This window comes from Aphelocoma coerulescens, chromosome 2 (genome assembly GCF_041296385.1).
Source record: "Aphelocoma coerulescens isolate FSJ_1873_10779 chromosome 2, UR_Acoe_1.0, whole genome shotgun sequence".
In the NCBI taxonomy this organism is placed as follows: domain Eukaryota; kingdom Metazoa; phylum Chordata; class Aves; order Passeriformes; family Corvidae; genus Aphelocoma; species Aphelocoma coerulescens.
Genome location: NC_091015.1, coordinates 76,326,403 through 76,346,119, shown reverse-complemented (window position 1 = coordinate 76,346,119; position 19,717 = coordinate 76,326,403). Strand labels below are relative to the sequence as shown.

General features: G+C 45.0%; 1 protein-coding gene across 9 annotated transcripts in view; it reads left to right on the top strand.

Moving 5' to 3' along the window:
• The first annotated feature begins 1,093 nt into the window (after positions 1-1,093).
• The window catches only part of HIVEP1 (HIVEP zinc finger 1), a 129,014-nt gene continuing 110,390 nt past the window's right edge, over positions 1,094-19,717 (top strand). For 2 of the 9 annotated variants that reach the window (XM_069008100.1, XM_069008090.1), the window contains exons 1-2: positions 2,863-3,108; positions 6,054-6,200. In XM_069008100.1, coding sequence (XP_068864201.1) covers positions 6,161-6,200 — 40 coding nt within the window. In that variant the 5' untranslated portion in view covers positions 2,863-3,108; positions 6,054-6,160. The other 7 variants (XM_069008092.1, XM_069008096.1, XM_069008098.1 and 4 more) reach the window with 7 other exon arrangements.

Genomic DNA, 19,717 nt, shown 5'->3' with positions numbered 1-19,717 from the left:
TTATATTCCTGTGCACATCCATGTGGTGAGAGGGCTAGATTTTCACACTGATGGATGGGAGGCACTTTGACTACTTCTAGTAGAAGAAACTTTTCCTGCTGGCTGCAGGGGGTTTGCTATTATCTTATTTCAACTTGCAGGCTGGAGCATCTATTTTGAACTTACTCAGGTCCTCGTGAAGAGATGAGTGACCTAGAACTCCCTCTGGCACCAGCAGCAGCTGTGATGGCTCCTTTTTCCTGAGGCATCTTGTGAGGATGGGCCAGTATCTGATGCTTTCTCCCTGATGATTCTGGTGACCACAACCTGATGCTTTCAGACAATGAGTAGAAAAAGAAGCAGCCAGATGCTATGTGTCCCAGGAGGACACAGAGGCCTGCAGGACAGATTTTAAGGGACAGCTGAGCAGAACAAGTAGAGGTTCAGACCTAGCTTGAGAGGTCGCTTGGTCTCGGGTTTGTGACTGGTCAGACCTGGTACACTAATTTAAGCTTATGGCACCTGTAGGACTGTATTCATGCTGATGTGTTTAGGATAACAGTAACTCTGTTCTTTAGCAAGTCAGAGCCCCAAGTCTAAAAACCAGACAATGGAAGAACAAGGGGGGGACAGACAAGGGGGAAGACAAGCACAGTCTCTCACAATAAAGAATCATCATTTTCTTGTCCAAGAGGAGTAGCAGAACAGATTTCACCTGAAGATATTCTTTGAGGGTCTGATTTTTCCATGAATCTCCAGTTCAGCAATGAATACAATCTCTTGCCCTAAACACCACGTTGCAGACTAGCCAGGGATTTCACTTACATTTGCCTCCCGTGTTGCCTCTGGGCAGGACATAGAACAGGTTACCCACAGCAGAGAACCTGCCACCATTGTAAGCTATAAATGTTCTCAAGGTATAATTTAAGTGAACTCAAGAGGAAAAATAGCCCAGAGACAATGCCTGTGGCCAAAAGCTCAGGCAGAAGTGGTGTCCTGTCAGTCCATAGCTATGCAGCAAGCTACTCTGCATCTTCCTGCCTTGCTTTCTCCCCTGTGAAATGGGGATGAAAATACTTGTGTCTTACAAACATGATTAAATGTAGGTTGAGAGAAGACCCTGTAAAAACCGTGAAAACTCTTGAGAATAGTGGTCCTGTTCTCTTAAGGCAGGATCTGGTCTGGACACTGAACTCCAAAGGGAAGGATGTAGCAGGGCCAAGGTGCTCACAGCTGAGCACACAGGCTGCCAGGGGAGCGCAGGCAGGGGAGGAGGGAGAACACAGAGGTACTGCAAGAAATATTTAATTGGGTTTATTTACTGAAGACATCACGTGCTGGCTCCAAACGCAAAACCCGATGGAAAACCCGAGTGGCAATGAAAAGCTGCCAACACTGCTTTGTCGGGGAGTTTGGTTGACAAAAGAAAAAAAAAAAAAAACCCACCAAAAATCCCGCTAAATCCCCCCCTCCTCAGCACCCAAAGCCCGGCCCGGGCCCCTCGCCTTTTGGAGGGTGGCCCAGCGCTCCCTTGCCCGCGGCGCTGGAGAAGGGAGGGCAGCCCTTGGCCGGGCAGGCTGACCCGGCACGGAGCGCGCACAGACACACACACAGGCACACGTGTGAGCTGTGCACACACACCCCCACAGCTGATGCAGGAAACCAACCGCGGCGGCACAGCCCCCACCGGCAAAACCCGCGTCCCGGGCCAAAAAAGGGGCGCCGCGGCGGAGAGCACGACGCGCCTCCTCCTCGTATTTCCTCCCCCGCCCACTTCCAGCGGCGGAGGGGCTCGCTGCCGCCGCCGGCTGCCGCCCGGGATGGAAAGTTGTAGCCGCGGCGGGATGCGCGGCGCGGCGGTGAGTTTCCCCGGCGGCGCCGGGGCGCGGCGGGCCGGGCGGGCGGGGGCGCGGGCGCGGGCGCGGGGAAGCCCGTCCGGGCGGGCGGCGGGGCGGAACCTCCGGGATCTCCGCGTCAAGCCCCATCTCTCTGCGTGTCCGTCCGTGTGTGTGTGTGCGCGCCCGGCCGTGCCGGTGCCCCGGGGGCCGGGCCCTGCCAGGGGGGAGCGCGACGCGCACCGCGCAGCGCCCCGAGCGGCGGCGGCTCCGGCCGTCGGGGGGAGGCGCTGCCTCGTGTCGAGCCCGAACGGGGACCCCCCTTGGGGAGACCCCTGGGAGCCGCGGCGGTGAGGGCCCCCCCTGCCTCGGGGCAGGAGCAGGGGCTGGGGCGGCGGCGGCCGGGGGGTCCCACCGGTGAGAAGGAGGAGAAAGAGGAGGAGGAGGTGGCGGGGCAGCAGCAGCCCCCCGGCGCGCCGGCCATGCCTTCCCCACCGGGCCGCGAGGAAACCCCCTCGGTGACCCCTCCCCCGACCCGGGGAGGGGGCGGGACCGGGAGACCCGGTGACGTCACTGCTCCGGCCGCGCTTCCTGCAATAGAAAGTGAGAGAAGGTAAAACACCCCCCGCCCCCCCGCGCTCCCCCCGACGGTGACCGGGGCGCCGGGGGGAGGGGCGGGGCGGGCCCGGCGGGGAGCGCGGCTCTCCCCGAGGGGACCCTGGCGGATGCGCCGAGCCCGCCCGTCTTCCCTCCCTCCCTCCCCCGCCGGGCCCGCCCCGCCTCTCCCGCCTGCCAGGGGAGGCTCCCACTCCCCCGCCCCCCGTTCCCCCGCATTGTGTGTCCCTCCCGTCCACCGCCCCACGGCCGAGGGGCAGGGCCGCTATGGGGGCTCCCGAGTGGGACGTGGGGGATGGGGCTCCCGGAGGAGGGGTCTGCTGCGGAGGGGGGCGGGCGCGGCCAGGGGCCGGGGGGCTGCGGAGGGGGGCCGTGCCGGGGGGCGGCGCCTTGGCCGGCCCGGGGGGACGGTGCATGGAGGAGGGGTGGGTGCCGGTGCCGGGCTCTGTGTGTGCGTGTGTGTGCGGGCGCGGTGGCGGCTGTGGCGGCGGCGCTGGGTCATGTTTGTGTTTGAGGTTGTCAAGTGAAGGAGGCTCCCGGCCCCCCCGCTCCCCCCCGCTCTTTCTCCCTCCCTCCCTCCCTCTCCCTCCCGCCGCCGCCGCCGCCGCGCAGGGGTCGCCGCGCTCCCCGCCGCTGCCGCCGCCATCAGCCGCCGCCGCCGCGCCGGCCCCTCCGCCAGGTTTGCAGCGGGCCCCGCGGGGGGCGGGAGGGGGCTCGGGGGGCGCTGCGGGGACGGGGGGTGCGGGGCGGGACGGCAGCCCCCCGCCGCCCCCCTCGGCTTGGAGCTGCGGCAGCCACAACACAATGTGTCCTCCGCCGGCGGCGGGGGGGGAGAACGGGCGGGCGGGCGGGCGGGGACGGGGAGGACCGCAGGCCCCGATCCCCCCCCTCAGCCCACCGCGCTCCGCCGCGGCCCCTCCGGGACGCGCGGGGACTCCGCGCTCCGGCTGCGCCCGCCCGCCCGCGCTGCCCCCGGGGGTGCCGGTGCGCCCCGGCCCCGGCTGGGTTTGTCCGTGCGCCCCCCCCTCCCCTCCACCCCGGGTCTGCAGCCGGGGTTTCGGGGGGGCTGGGAGGCGCGGAGCTCCGGCCCGGCTCCTCTCGGCCCCGCCGCCGTCCCCGCTGGGTGCCGGGCCGCGGCCGCCCCCCGTCCCTCTCCCCCCCCCCCCCCCGCGGCATGTGTGCAGCGCTTTGTTCGGTGCGGCGTTGCAGAGGGGTTTTCCCAGGCTCCTCCCTCTTTATTCATTCATGGATTTTTTGCCTCCCTCCCTTCCCCTTCCCTTCCCCTCGCAGTCCCGCTCGCACATACCGGCTGCCTCCCGCCCTGTTCCCCCATTTTTGGGTGGATACTGGGGGATGTGACCACTGCTATTGCAAAGGCCCATTTCTCCCTCTCCCCCGTTTTTTTTCCTTTTTTTTTTTCTCTTGTTCAAGCGAGGGAGGGAATGACTTTTGGCGTGGGTCCTGCCCGGTGTTTCCGCCGTGGCTCTCACACGGCCATCTCTTCCCCGAAGGAGAGGGTCCTGCTGGCGAGCGGGGAAGCTTGGTGGCATTAAAGCGTCAGTAAGATGTCATTTGTGCTGCAGGGAAGCGTCGGGAAGGGCTCCTGATTTACGGAGACCCCGGGAGATTTCAAACTCTCGCTCCAAATAACTTGTGTAAAGAAGTGACGGTGTTTATTAGTGTCTTGAAAAACCTCAGCCCAGCTTCAGGGACTTCCCCACTCCAGCCAGAGGAAAGGGGGACTGGGGCTCAGGGAGTGCTGGTCGCTTCAAGCCATCCAGCCACTTTTCTGCATTTCCAGTTCGTGCCTAAGACATGGAAAATGGACCTGATAGCATAAGGTTTTATTTAATTTCTAAATATTTCTGTTATGCTTGCAGATAAAGTGGTATGAGTTAACAGCTTGACAGGCACTATACTCTGTTTCGGATTTTTTCTGTCTTTTTCCTTCAACGTACAGTAATACCCTAGTGAAGAATCATTTAGTCAGAGTAACATTTTCCAGCTTTCCTTTGTGTCAGTTGCAGTAATTTTTTTTCTCCTGTTTGGGTCCTTTTATGCAGCAACAGACAAAAGAAACATTAAAAATTAATGATTATGTTCCTCAGTAGTATGTAGACTGAAGGGGTGGTTGCAAGTAGTCTATTTTAATTTGGTTTGAATTAAATTTTCACAGAAACATGGTTTCCTTGGAAAACAAAATAAATGCTCCTAAATTAATACTTGCAACAAATGCTGAAAAATCCACATCTTTTCTCCTTCGAGTAGCTGTCCTTAATCAATTTGCCTATATTAGGGGCCATTCCAAAGTTCATATAGTTTTTAAAAAAATTCTTCCTACTGTTTACTAAAAAAAAATAAAAATCTGTTAACATGAAGTAGTATTACTATAAAAAGAAGCAGAAACTTGGTGTTTTTTTTTTAATTTTGTTTAGATGGAACAGTATAATTACACCAGTCATTTTCTTCTTCAAGTTCTTGTGCATAAGTAGTTTTCAATAGGTCTTTGAGAGATTTCACATCCTGTATGATTTCAGAAACGCTCATTAAACTGTTAGCAATTCCTAAAAATGTTTGAAAAAGTAAGAAAGTGCAGGTAGGTCAAGAGCTAGTGTCATCCTCTGCTGCACACTGATATTTCGTCAGAAATATCCCGTGGGGAATTCTTCCAAACTTGTGTACTCCATGTAAGGATTCTGTAGGTAATGTTACAAATAGAATGATGCTTTGTGTGTTTGCCCTCCCCTCTGTACTTCCCCCACCCGAAGCTGAAGATCTGTATCTGAAAGCCTGATGCCAAATTTTGTTTAATTTTTTGGATTTATTTGCATGAGACAGGGGTTGTTGGAAGATGTCTTCTGGCTACAAAACAGCTGACAAATGTGGAAAAGTGTTTTAGTTTTCTCATGCTGCCTGAGTAATCCTAAAAGGAGTTTCAGCCTCACGTGGTTTTCTGAAGATACTGGAACACTTGACTCCATAAAACCTGTTGAGGAATCCATTCAGTGCAGGTTGTGCAGCTGCACTGGGAGCTGCAGGTTGAGCTCAGGGTGGCGGGAGCCCGGGGCAAGAGGCCGGGAAGTGGTGCCGACCCTTTGCACAACAAAGGGCACTCGGATCTGTGGCCCAGCCAGGGGACCGGGGACACAGCAGGAGCCGAGGACTCCGCTGGAAGACCCCAGACTATGGCACGCATAAGACTGGGAGGGTATAAAAGCCCGGAGGATCCTTGAGGATGCTTCCTCAGAGGCACTAGCTCGGGCTGTTACTCTGTTGCTGCCCCATGAAAAAATTACTTAAAGGGCCCGGAGGTCTGAGGCTCTGCTGTGGGAACCCTGGGTCTAGCCGGCAAGGAAATCTCGTCTGACTTTGTGAGACTGGAGAGTGCAGGGAGTCAAGCCTGCTGTGAAGAGACTTCTCCCAGCAGTGCAACTGGTGGTTGGAGTGTGACTGCCAGGGTGGCTCCTGGGCTATCAGACAGGAAAGTTTCCATAGCAGATCATAGGTGCAGAAATATTTCTTGCTGATTTCCATATTCATTTGAGGATGAAAGGGATCAGATAGGTATCTTTGTTTTTCTTATTGATGCCTACATCTCATAACTTTCTCTCTCTGTTTTTTTAGCATACGGATTAACTGAGCCCTTTGACAAGTTTATGGAGCTGCCATCTCTCTGCTTGCTGTACTTTCCATTTCTGAGAGGAGAAAGTGGTGCATGAGATTAGAGGAAAATGCCTCGGACAAAGCAGATACATCCCAGAAATCTGAGAGGTATGTAGCTCTCAGCTGAGAAGGAAAAGCTCTTGGGAAACTCGGTTGCAGTTTCAATTATGAATGTATTCAATGTGTTTAAGAAGTTGGTTTTGATCCAAAAGTAGTTTGTAAGCAAGTTTTAGGAGTTGTCCGTGAGACATCTCTAATTTTCAGAGAAATAACTGGAATATGTCCTTATTCCTGCAGTCTGTGTGCTTGACAGCATTCTTGATAATCTCTATCTTACAGCAATAGCCAGCATGAACTTTGAAAATGCAAAGGAAGAGGCAGTTTCCTTATCTGAGAATTTACAGTTGAAATATAGGGGGAGGTGGGAAATGGGTGTGACGTGGAAGAACTTGACATCTGGCAGTTGTTTTTCTTTAATAGTTGCCAGTTTGGCTTGCTTTTGAGGGGATCAAAACCTCCTCCCATGCATGGCTTCTCACTATTTATCCATCACCTGTCACCCATGCTACCTTGAGCATTGCTAGGTTTGACCTTGGTCTCCTCGCTCTCCTGCCTTTGTGCAGCTTGGCTATAAGGGGCAAGCAGGCGGGAAACCTGCTCTGCAAACTGACAAGCTTACATGTCCTGGCATTGCCTTGAACAAAATCCCAGTGCACTTTACCAAGCCCGTATGAATGTGAGGAATCTGATCCTACAGGATATTTGTTACTGCCTTGGTGGAAGTGGCCCTAGAGGAATTAAATGAGGGGAAAAATGTGGGTCAGTTGACGAGCAGACATACATGTTGAGGGGGAGCATGCTTCCATCCCCACCCTTTTATGCAGCTTTCGGGAGAACATGCTTCCACCTGCATCCTTACATGTAGCTGTCATCAGCTTTTTTTAAGTTAATTTTACAATTGCAGTATGGAAGCATCCCTTCAGAGGAAAAAAGCCATTACAAAACCACAAACATCAACATAAGGCTTTAGGGGCAGGAACAACATTTGATTCCAATTTTAACTTTTTTATGTCAAAACACAACAAACATCCTCGTGTCTCTCAGTTAGTTGAGAGTCTCTCAAGGGCTTGTGCATAAAGCTGTATCTGAGACCTCGTGTTTGCAGACTGTTGTCATTGCTACCACTAACAATCTCTGTTGGAGAAGACATTTTTGCAGTGTCTTTATTCAGGAAGTGCTGAGTAGCATTTTGGTATGATGGATAAACCTCTCTCACAGATCAGGAATTTTACATTTCTCTTTCTTACTGGATGTGAAGTAATAAATCAGAGCTGAGTTTTTAATATTGCTGCTTACCAAGTTGCTGACTTAACTGAGCTTATGTTTTCTAATCAAATATGAGAGTGATCTAATTTTAGTACTCTGACTGGTATCTACTCTTGTATTGCTTGAAACTTAATAGGAGTTAAATCTATTGTAAAGCTCTCTATATACTTAAATAAATAATCTAATTAAACTCTTAATTGTGTAAGAAATTAGTTTCTTATTTTCCTTGCATAATGTCTCCAGTCATTTAGCTTTTATCAACCCCTGTAATAGCAGTTTTCCTCAGTTCCTATTTTTCCACAATTAATGGGAGTTCTTGAATAAATTGAGGTGGGTTAAATGTTGAGAAGGGAAATAGCAGTATACAGTAAGCCCATAGTTAGAAATTATGTTGGAACGGCTAAATGATTGTCAAAACTATATATAAGTTGCTGCAAACTTCAACACCTTGTGAGCGTATATTGCTACTATGATGGGTTATTAGAGGTGAAGTGATTTGAAAAATCAGTTTACTTCTCATTAGTTATGCACTATTTCCATTTCTAGTCTAGATAATGAGGAAAACTGGATTTCATTTTCTTTAGTCATTTCATCAGTCCACAAGAGCATTGCAGAAAATATTTGCTTGAACCCTCAGTTTTTGCTGGAACTTGGGGAAACTGAAAGATTTCACAGGTCTGTTTTCTGGCAGCTCATTTTTGCATATACAAAGTTAGACACATCTTAAGTTGATACTATCAATTTAACATTAAAACTTTAAACAATGGGGGGTTTAGCAGTGTGGTTTAATCCATGGTAATTAGTACTGATGATAACTAAATGTGCAAAAAAGCATAAATGTATTTGGTCAAAGGTGAAACTCAGCAAACTTGGCAACTGAGAAAATATGTTCTATAACATTTGAAAGACAAAGGTTTCAGATTAAGTAACCTGTATTTTTACAGGTTTTTAGGTTAAAAGCTATTTTTAAGTTGTCTAAACCTGATTGTCACCTTTTGTACTATGTACAAAGAACACTCCATGGCCTTACCTGGCTTTTCCTTCTCTGCTCCCAGCTCCTCTCGTTGCTCCATAGCAGTCAAATTGCCAACAGCTTTAACTAGATTTGCCCAGAGCCCATCAATGTTTAACTTTTTTGGAGATCACTGTTGAACAGCCCTTGAGACTCTCTATCCTGTTGTGCATTAGATGAGTTATTTGGGTTGCACTTGCAGTCCAAATCAGCCTGGAGAATAAACAACCAAGTCCAAGAACCTAAAGTATTTTCCCTTAAAAAAAACCCAACAAAATCCCTCTCTCCCTTCTTGCCAAGAAAACACACAGGAGAAAAACCACCATAGAGATCCCCCCTACACACTCCCATTAGTTAATTTGAGGTTTGCTGCAGCGTAGGAATAAGTTTTGAAGGTTTTAATATTGCCTGTGTTTACCGTAAGCAACCTTATTGTCTGGGGAAAATAAAGTAACATTGTTTAATATAGAGACCTAAATTTAAGATTTTGTCAGGAAACCTTAAGGCTCTTCTTTTTGTCATGGCTTGATTTTGCTCATTTTGTATACTTCTGAGAGATCTGACAGCCTTTGGCAGAAAAGCAGGGGCCCTAAAGTATTAAGATCAGTGAACAGATTTTTTTTTTGGTGGCCTTTCACTGTCTGCTTATAGATGCATCAATATAGTGCTATGCTGACCTGATTTTACAGCAGGAAAATAATCCTATATCAGGGTATGAAAAAGACTGTTTTGCAAATAAAAACGAATTTAATTAGTTGGCCATTTGTTTTCATGAATGTGTTAGTGACATGGCTTTGATGTCTGTTTGTGTCTGAATGAGCATGTTGAATCTGAAGGTACCAATAAGGCATGTGCTGTGCTGCCCTTGTTTCATTGGTTTGTTTTGCCACATCACCCTTCCTTGCTTCTCACTGCAAATCCATCCCTAACGTGAAATGTTGCCATCACCAGTGGGCTGCTTTGATAACAGGAGTCATGCTCAGTGTCAGTCTTAGTCTCCTGACAACTTAACAGTAGGGTTGAGTGGCTAAAATTTGAGAGAAATTACAGTTTTGCAGGTCTCAAAGAAAGATATGGATTGGATGCATGGAAGTTCTGGAGAATGCTTTGTAGTTTCAAAGGTGGAGGCCAAAGGTATGCCTGGGAAAAGCCTGGCATGGGTTGTCCGTCAGCAATGTGATGAGCTGACTTCATAAGCAGGTGTTCCTGATGTTGTCTTAGTCTCTTAAATATTAAAGGTGTGTATTGTGTTGCTAATCAAAAGCATCATCATTCCTCCTTCAGAAAACAAAGAGGAAAATATTTGCAAAAGTCTTGCTCAGACACCCAGAGGTTGCATTTTCTTATTTTTCTTTACTGCTTCAGCTCACTAAAACTAACAAAAAGACTCCTTTGCATGTGGTTGCACCCTGTATTTACATGGCCAATTGATCCACATGTGTAACAAAACATTTCATGGAATCTGTAGTGTATTCCCAGAAGTACAGCTACATCAGAGAATCATGCTTTTAGCAGGGCTGAGTGGGCTTGGTTTGTTGTCAGATGGTTGTGAGAATATAGAAGGAAAAACAAGTCATGTTTTTGTTTACTTAGAACTACCCAATTGCAGAGTTTAAAATGAAAAGTTTTGTTATGTGTACACTGCTTAGCACAATGCTGTGATTCACCAAAACAAAACTGTAACAAATATTTTGAATTTTGTCTCTTTCTAGATAAGATTTCTGTTATTTTTCAGGAGACAAGTTGTTGCTGTTTTTCCTTCTCAATCAAGTATTTCTCTTTGGAAACAATGGCAGGGAAGCCCATAATGTTCAACGGCCAGTTCCAAACCTTTTAGCGCTTTGCATTTGATAAAAGGAAATGCAAGTATATATGAGTCACTTTGCTGAGTAGGTTGATAGCTTTGCAGTAATCTGAAAAGCATGCTTAAGTTTGCTGGAAAGCTGTGTATGTTAATGGCCTTAAAATTTCCAGAAGAGCTGGGCATCTTCTGCTTCTCAAGTGTGAGTTAGCAAAGTCTCTTCACGTTGTTTTAAGATTGTAATGTATTTTTGTAACTTTTAATGCTGAAATAGGTCTGTCTACATTGAAAGCTGACAGATTGATATTTCTTATTAGTGTTTGTTGTGTAGTCTGTTTAAGTTATGAATAGATCGGTGTGCTGTGCTTTATTCATGATTTTCATGAAATGACAATAAAAATGTTGAGATTTCTCAAGGCTTGCTTCTAGAATTTGTGCTTGCGTGATTCAAAAGAAATGTAAAAGCACATTTGACTTTTGGGTCTTGGTATTGTTTCTGAGACAAAAATAGTGCTCTAATTTGGGATGTTCCAGAGGGGCTACTGGTGCAGTATTAGATCAGAAGTGCTGGTGGTCTGCACTCTGTGGCTTACTTGTGGGCATCTGTAAAGATGTTGCATATGTAAGTTTCTAGAGCAAGAGTGAGACACAGGTAGAACAAGAAGTCAGAGTTTTGACTTGGTGACTTCGCTACAGAAATATCCCACGATTTGGCAGCAGGTTTTGTTTCTGTATATCAGATAGTTTCTTATAATATCTTCTATAAACCAAGTTTGAGCTCCGGACGTCTCTCATGAAGGTAAAGAGAATGCATGGCTGTCTTGGTCTGTCACCAGCTGGAGTACCAGCAGATCCACCTGTAATGCAGTGAATAGACAGATGTCTTACAGACCACAGAAATACTCTCTTCTGTGGGCCTTGTATTTCTCACTTGGGATGTGGAAGGATAATGTTTTTTTTTTTTTGCTTTTTTCTGTTTTACTGCTTCAAGGTGTAAGATCTTTAGGCTATGTCTTACGGTGAGTATGGGCCAGCATCTTGCACATTAGCTATCAATGTGCCTGCAGTTATTGTAATGTGAATGATGTTTAAATGCAAGAAACTGTCCCAAATACTCCATGTTGTAAGAAAGGCTAGGCTTAAACCTGCAATTAGCCACCTTTTCCCATCACCTGTATTGTTCCTGTCTCGTTGTGCCGTATTCCTAAATTTGATCGTGTGTTTTCAGCAGGCTGTAGACCTATTCACTGCACAGGATGCTTGGGGTCTCGTGTCAGTAGCCACAGCTGATGGACAAAAGCCTGTTGAGAGTGGCTTGTAAGAGAGGAAGGAGCAGTAGGGTGGATAACACTGGTCACTGTTGCCTTGAGACAGCTGTGTTGAATTTCTGCCTCTGCCACTGAGTTTCTTGTCTTGAGACTGAGAGATTCTGTTACATGAAACCTTTTCAGCCACCCACTAATGGTGAGTGCTGCGCTTTGCCTGACTTGAGATACCCAGGCACAAGTTCTGAGTTTATGCAACCACAGTTGTTCCACTATGGTGACAGTTGGTGCAAAATACTGCAAAGGTGCTAGGTACATTAAAAAAAAAAATATCAAGGTCTAGGTGATGTAAGCTGAAGATCCAAAATTAGACAACACTTTTGGCACATTTTTTAATCTGTCTCTTAATCTCTCTATGCCTCTGTTTTCTGCTGTAAACTGAAGATACCAGTACCACATCAGCTTTTAATGACTCAGAAGATGAAGTTGTTAGTGTTGTGAAGGAGACACTTGGTGGCTAAATAACGGAAAAGATGATGAAGAAATTGGTAGTAAACAGAGCCAAGCAGTGAGCACAGCTCAGTTTGTGCACTGGCTTCGTTTGCGTAAACACCCTTCCTTTTGGCATCCTCCAACTTCTTGCTGCTTCACCTCACAATCTTAACATTTAAAAGGTATTCTTAAAGCTTACTTTCTAGCTTCTAAAATACCAAACTAAAAACCCAAGAAATTCCACTGTATCGAACCACAAACTTCTCCTGTGAGTCATCAGCGTGTCAGGACCTCAAGCTACAGTGCAGGTTTCTGTTGTGTGAGCTGGGCAGCATGTGCTGGTGTGCCCTGCCTGGACCTGGCACAGGGCTCTGGAGAAAGGAATCTCTCCCATCAGTGAGTGTTCATCATCATGTGTCAGAGTTTCACGCTGTTGCTGAGAAAGCCCCTGAAGCCATGAGGGAATACTCACTGGCGGGAAAAGTCTCTAGAGAGGAACATGTTTAATGTCATCATTTCCCGGTTGGTTTTGAGACTGGTTTAAGCCATTGCTGCTGGAAGAGGAGGAGATGTAGTGGTCCTGCCTCCCACCCACCTCAGATGCTTGTCTCCCACCTGTGTGGTGTGTTGCCCTTTTCACTTGTCTGTTTGCTGGCCCCACTGTGGAAGAAGCAGTGGCACCCAGAGCAAATTATGCCAACATCATCTGGCTTAGCTTTTTGGGCTGGGTTGGTTGTTCCATGATGCTGTATGGCCTTCCGGGATCCAGAGCTGGTGGTGGTGGCAGGCAGGGAGAGAGTGCAGAGGCAGGGGCTGCCTTGAGCCTCTTGCTTGAACTCATGGTGAAACTATGTTGTAAGCCTCTATTTGCCATCTGTGAGCAGCAGGCTTTTTTGAGCTTCTTTAATTGCCCAAAAGCAGGTCTCCATTTTCATGAGGATAACGAAAGGTGTGTTCCCTGTTTCTGGTTTCTTTGCTTTGCCTTCCAGAACCCTCCTTCTCCTGACAAATTTCCAAACTTCACAAGTGATGCAAGTTCTTAATGGATGACTTTAGGAATTTTATTGTACTTGTAAACCAGCAGGAAACTGAACTGGTCTCAGCTAACACCTTAATGAAAAATAAAACAAAACACTCCCTCTAAAATGTGGCATAGAACTTTCATTCAGGATGAAAAAAAAAATTGGCCAAGATTTAAGAAATTAAAAAGGAGGTCCAGAAAACTAAACTTGATTGTAGCTGACACTGACAGCTTTGAATATGTATTTATTGGTTTTTGCATATGCATGCTAAATATTGGGAAAAGAAAATTGGGATAATACAAAGAGAATCTGCTGGATATAGATCATGGTGAAAATAGGTGCTTTCAGAGGGAGTTAAGATAACATGAAGGAGAAAGATATAAGAATGGTATCCCAGCTAACAGGATTGCAAAGAAATACCTGCAAGAATGTTGATGAAAATAAAAGGATGGAGGAAGGAGCTTAGTTCTGCTCTTTTGATTTCAGGAAACAACAAATTGTAATTTTATGGAATATAAAACCATTATAATTGCAGTTAGATATCAGGCTTGAGCTGGAAAGGAATGGTGAAGGGTAATGTCAGAAAAATTGAATTCGTATGGAAACAAAAAAAGCAGCAGTGAACTGGAACTTGAAAGCTATGTATAAGCCAGTTTAGATTTCTTTCAGAATACAGTGAAGTGGAAACAGTGCAGGTCTTTAATTCTGCCTCACCTTTACATCTGTATCTTCTTTATTGCTAATTGAGCGTGGAATAAGAAATGCTACAGAATTTGACATTTGCTGAAGCATGAACTCCAGCGTGTTAGGAAGGTCATGAGGAAAATGGTAGTTGTGAAAAGAGAAACAAAAAGTGAGATTTCAGCAGTTGTTCTTTGAAGTGTTTCTATTACAGCAGGCAGTTGACTTTGGGATGAAACTAGGACCACTCTTTTGAGGCCAAAGGCAATTATATTTTCTAAGAACCAAGCTTTCTTATGAGCATGTAGAAGAATATGGCTTTTTGTTTAGTTTGCTGGGTTTTTTAAAAATCCTTGCATCTCAGAACAGATATTTGCATTGCTGTGAGTGTGTATGTAAGGTAACTTGAAATGGGGGGAGGGGGTGTATGTGTGTGTGTGTGTGTGCACGTGTTTGTGTGTAAAACACCAAAGCTGCAAGTGAAAAACCCAACAGCCACCACTAACATGTAACCATCAGAAATTAACACGTAAATAGCAAAATTCCAGAGGACCTTGTTTAAGAGAGCCTTCTTGCAGATTTATGGTCAACTACATCTTAAATGGCTGCTTTGAAAAAGGCAAAGGCTTGTGGTCTCGTGTTTTCACAGTTGGCTTTTTAGGGCCTCAGAACTATGCAAGTTTCTCTGTTGACTCCTGTCAGTATTTTCAAACTTTGTAGCTATCAGTCCACCGGGATTTGCAGTTGTGGTAGCGTTACTGCCCAGTCTTACATCCTGCCCAATAAACTGTCCAAGAACATTGTTACCATTTAAAATACCTTGTTCCAATTAATTCTCTTTAATAAGAAAGATACCAGAGGAATTACAAGCTTAGTAACTGTTTCCTTGAAACTTGCATCTGCCTGTGTTACTACGCTTGAAAGGGTTTGTGTCCCAAACGCTTGCTTCTCCAGGTGAGGATTCTTGCCTGTGGAAAGAATTCCCAGTCCTTGGCAGGGCAGACAGGCATGCAGGACCTTGGGCAGGGAGCTCAGTAACAACACAATTGTCTGTCTGTTAGGTGGGAGCATCTGTTTGACCTAACCCTTTGCAAAATTGCTGAACAGATGAGAACTACTTTTTTTCTAAGCACAGTCAGTTGCTACCTTCGAAACAGTCGCTCATAGCCCACCTTAATGTATTCAGGAAACTTTGCAAAAGACTCTGTTTTGAGAATTATGTTGTTGTGTTTTGGTTTTTAATCCAGAAATTGTTCCCTTTCATGGTGTGTATTCTTAGTTTCTTCTTACAATTAGACAATTTGATTTCAAATTGCAAACTGCTGTAAATATTTACGCTGGAAAACATAAAGGAGACTTCCTAGAGTCACACATTTTCAGAGAGCTGCTTACACCAGTACGAAGTTCCTAGGCTGGTTCATTCTTTCGTATGCTGGACTTCTGTGTTAAGCATTTTAGTTTAGTAATGGTTTATGAGATTGTGGAGAGAGAATCTGGGGCTCTTAGTTGGAAAAGTAAGGTTTTCCTTGCTATGTTAAAACAGATGAATAAACTGGGCTTTAAGTTTCCAAATTACATGCACTGGGTGAAGTGCTGTCTTTCCCACCACTTGTTTAAATGTATCATAACTCAGAATATTTACATTAAGAGGAAGGAGTGGGGAAATAAAACACCACAGCAGATTTTTGGAGCCTTCAGTAAAGCATTTATGGGGGAAGTAGGGAAGCTCTAATTCAGTAGGTGAGGCAGTGCTGTTTGTTTTTAAATAAAAGCTTTTTAAATGCCTTTAAAGCTTCTCTCAGAATGAGGCTGCTCAGACTGTGCTGACTTAGCAATTCCAAGTATGACCTTTGGGAAAGCTGAAGAAGAAATGTCTTTTTAAGGATCCACAGGTTGTGAAAAGCAGAAGGAGGATTTTTGCTAAGGCAGATTTGAAAAAGTCTCTGTACTTGAAAATTTAATCTTTGTTGTATGCATGTAAACTGGCTAATGCAGTAAACTGGATTTAACATCTTTAATTACCAACAGAAACAGTAAGTAGAGAATGTATGTTCCTATGTTAAATACCCCATGAACTTTCTTCCCCCTGAATTCCTGTGTGTTTAAAAGATAAGTTCCCAGCAAGTCCCCTTTGTAAATCCCAGGGCAGACCTCCTGAGCTGGAATTGGGAAAGGTTTGGAATGAGCTGCAGGGAGGAAAAGCAGCGGTTCAGCAGGAGCCCATGGTGTAGTGTCGCTACAAAACAACTGTGTGTGTGTTCCTAGTTACCTATGAAATATGTGGCTTGCTCCCTGCCAGCAGTGGTAGTCATGGAATATCCAGAGCACACCGCATGATTTCCTCTGATTTTTGGCCTAATTTGGGGGGCTGGGAAGTAGGGTAAGTTAATATTAAATGGCATTTTTTTAACTTCTGAGCTCTGTTGAGTCAGATGGGAGATTGCAGGCTTGTTCTTATCCTAAAGGTTGCAATGCAGACAGAATACAGAGCCAGGAAAAGAAAAAAAGTGGATGGAAGTGGCACTTAACATAAAATTGCTGTGGTGGTTTTGCTGTTCCATTACCTGTAAGGAATCTCTAGCTGCTGTGCTTTTTGAAGAGAAGTGCGTGTCTTGTACTCAGTAAATATATGGATTTTACCTCTCTCCCTGCTTTAGGATTTCTTACAGAAAGAAGTATTTCTGTCTTGGGTCTATGAAGAAAAAACACAATGGTGTATGTATTAATAGTGTTTATAATAGTGTATTCTATAATTTTTATTCGTAAAATACCTAATATACCCAAATGTGCCTGTAATTCTCCATTGTCAAGAGGCAGTGCAAAATATGTACGTTGCATAGTCTAATGCCTTGAATCGTAAAAGAGAGCTGCCTTCTTCAGTGTAAGGACAGTGCTTTTGTGGCCAAGAGGCAGATTAGGAACTGTGAAAATACTAAACTTTATTGCAGGAATGATTTAGTAATCTTCAAACGTATCTTTATGTAGTTTACAATGCGGACTTGCTGCATTTGTCTCAATTAATGCATGCATTTGTTAGGAGGTGAGATAGTACCCCTTTTTGTGAAAACAGTTTATGGAATATTTAATTTTGTTTTCCCCTGGTGTTTTTTTCTTTATTTTAAACAACATACATTTCTGTGACAACAAAATACTACGTTTATTTTGAACACTGCCTACATATGCCATATCCAGATATATGTGTCCTTTAGTGTGTTCAGAGTAGTGCTTTCTTTATGTGCTTTTTTTTCCTTTTCTTTCTTAAAATTCTGAAATGGTGATGTAACTTTTGGAGATACCAAGAGAAATTGCTGTTCTGGTACAAGATGGTTTTACCTTTGTCAGGCTTATGAAATGCAGTTGGTCTTCAGTGCCCTTTCAGCAAGATCTGCTACCAGGATTGCTGCAGAGCCTGGCTGCCATCCCTGTTCATGTACATGAAATCCATTGCTGCAGTGGAAGAAAGCAAGCCAGTTTCTATTGTTTGGCTGCTAAAATGTGGGTCTGCTCCCTATTGGAAGGGTCAATCTTCTCTCTCTTAGGCTCATTAATTGGGCTAGAATCCTATCCTAGAGTGAGAGGGCATCATACACAGATGGGGGCACATCCCAGAGCTCATGAGACATTTTCATAGGCACCCAGGTGGGATATGGTCTTGGCACAAAACACATTTTAATTATTAATGTTTTCCTAGTATCTTATGACTGACTTCTATCATGCCTTTTCAAAAATAAATGAATAGCACATTCTCCTTTAAGACTGTATTTTTTAACAGCTCTTTTTTTCTTTCTTTTTCTGTGCTTTTTTCTTTTCTACCATTCTGCCTGCTAATGCAAGTATGACAAGCAGTCTAGCGGGCATCTAGGAAACAGGAAAATTCGTTGTGTCATTTTATTCCTGCCTGATTTTTCCTCCTGTTTTTAAACCTCACAAACCTTTGATATTGCGAACATCTCACACATTTCATTTTGCTCCCTGAACAAAGTTGTAGATATAAAGAAATACAGTTAAAGTGTGTTCTCCAGGAATAACATCTGTACAGTGCTTTGAGAAAGCAGAACAAGAAGTTGGCTGTAGAGGAGCCAGGTTTGAAGGATGGGATACCTGTATGTAACATGCTCAGGAGGCAAGGACAAGTAATGGATTTTCAGTATATCTGAAAACTGACCCCATTATTTTAGGCAGTGTTTCTACAGGCAGTGTCTCCAAGATAAAAGAGAAAGTGTGCATATGGCTGCATTTCTCACAGGTCTGTATAAACACATTTAGGACTGCTTGGAAGTGCAAAAAAAAAAAAGGGTCAATATTGGACTATTTTCCCAACTTTTACAGTATTTTAGCACTTTAGTTTTGTTCTTTTCTTGGGGAGAGGGAGGAGAGGAGGGGGCGAGCAGAGCAGTTCTTGGTTTTCCCATTTGTAGGAGATCCACATTCTAGCATCTTTTCTTTTGAATGTTCAGCCTCCATGCTTTTAGCAAAACAGTGACCAGATTCTCCAGTAGATCTCTTTAGTCAAAGGAAACTTGTGTGTGATAAGCAGGTTGATGTGCCCCACATGCCTCGCAGCTTCCTTACTTGTGTCACTTTGTAGCCTCAAGGGTAAAAGATAGATTGAAGCCTTTAGAATATATTTTCCTGTGGACTTTAGTATTGCCTGCAGTCAAGTGGTAAAATCTTATAAATGCGGCTTGTGAATTTCTGATTTTCAGTTTGACTGCTAAACCACGATTTGCACAGCATGGCCAGTGACAGTTCTAGCTCATCAGTGCTGGCCTTCTGTAGTTGGATGTATTAATTTATAAAAACTGTTTCAAAATACTTGGAAATGGGGGAATCTGAACATTGAGTCCTTATAGGTGGGAAATATTGGCCTGAGAAGGATGTACTGGTCAGTTTTCCAGAGCTGAGAGTTTCTGGCTAACCACATGCTTCTGCAAGGGCATTCAGAAATATGAAATGTTTTAAAATCTACTGTTACAAGGAAAAGGGAGAGAGGAGACAAAGCCTGGTGTTAAGAAAACAGAAAAGGGTTAATGTAGATACACATTTATGTAGCGTTTACCTGCAAGTAAATTGCAGTCTCACATTTCTAGGAAACACTGTCCTAAAATGTGTCTCTTGAGCCAATGTTTTAAGTAATCAGCTTTTTCTCCAAGAGGCTTTAAAGACACAGTTTTGGCAACAGTGACTAAGGCAGTATTTTACAGAAGAGCCCCCAGTAAATGGAAAGCAAGCTGGTAATCAGTTTTGATTAACGGATCTGCATTCTGTTATTTGAATGTTTACATCCTGATTAGCATTTAGGCTGCATTTAAATATGCAATTTTATTTTAGCAAAATATGAGGCATGGAGAATGGAGATAATCTTTCAAATGCTAAATGCTGGGGATGTAAGGTAAAAAATGTGCACCCACCTCCCTCAGCCTTGTAAAGTGATAGTGATGTGACTGATATTTTCACTTTAGTTGTGGGATCATGGAGTTTCCTAATCAGATATGACTAAAGGAAAAAGTGTCTGTGTCACTTAAGTTACAAAACTAAGTTTTAATTCAAGTATTAAGACTTTCATTCATGAACTAAATGTCTCCTGCACCTCATTTTGTTAAAGACAAAGCAAGTTGAGCAGGTATGAAAGTTTGTGAGATTTTTCTTGATTATTTTAAGAATTGCCAAGCTATGATGGCATCTGATGATTTAAATCTGCATTTCCATTGCTTCATGTATGTGTGGAGAATAGCCACTATTCCTTATGTCACTCATAATGTGGTTTTTTTCCATGCAAAAGCACTGACTCTGAAACCAATTGGTAGGTACCAGAGGTAATGGTTTGCTTTGCCAACTCACTTCGGCTGCGAAGTTGATACTTCCTGCCCAAAGGAGCATGCACATCTTTCTGGGTTGCACATCCCAGCTTTGTGAAAAGCTGACTGATTCAACAGAAAGGTTGGCCTGCCACGTAAGCACACCATAAAAAACGAGCATCTGACAGCTCTGTGGCTTGAAATAGTGGATCCGATACAGGCATATGG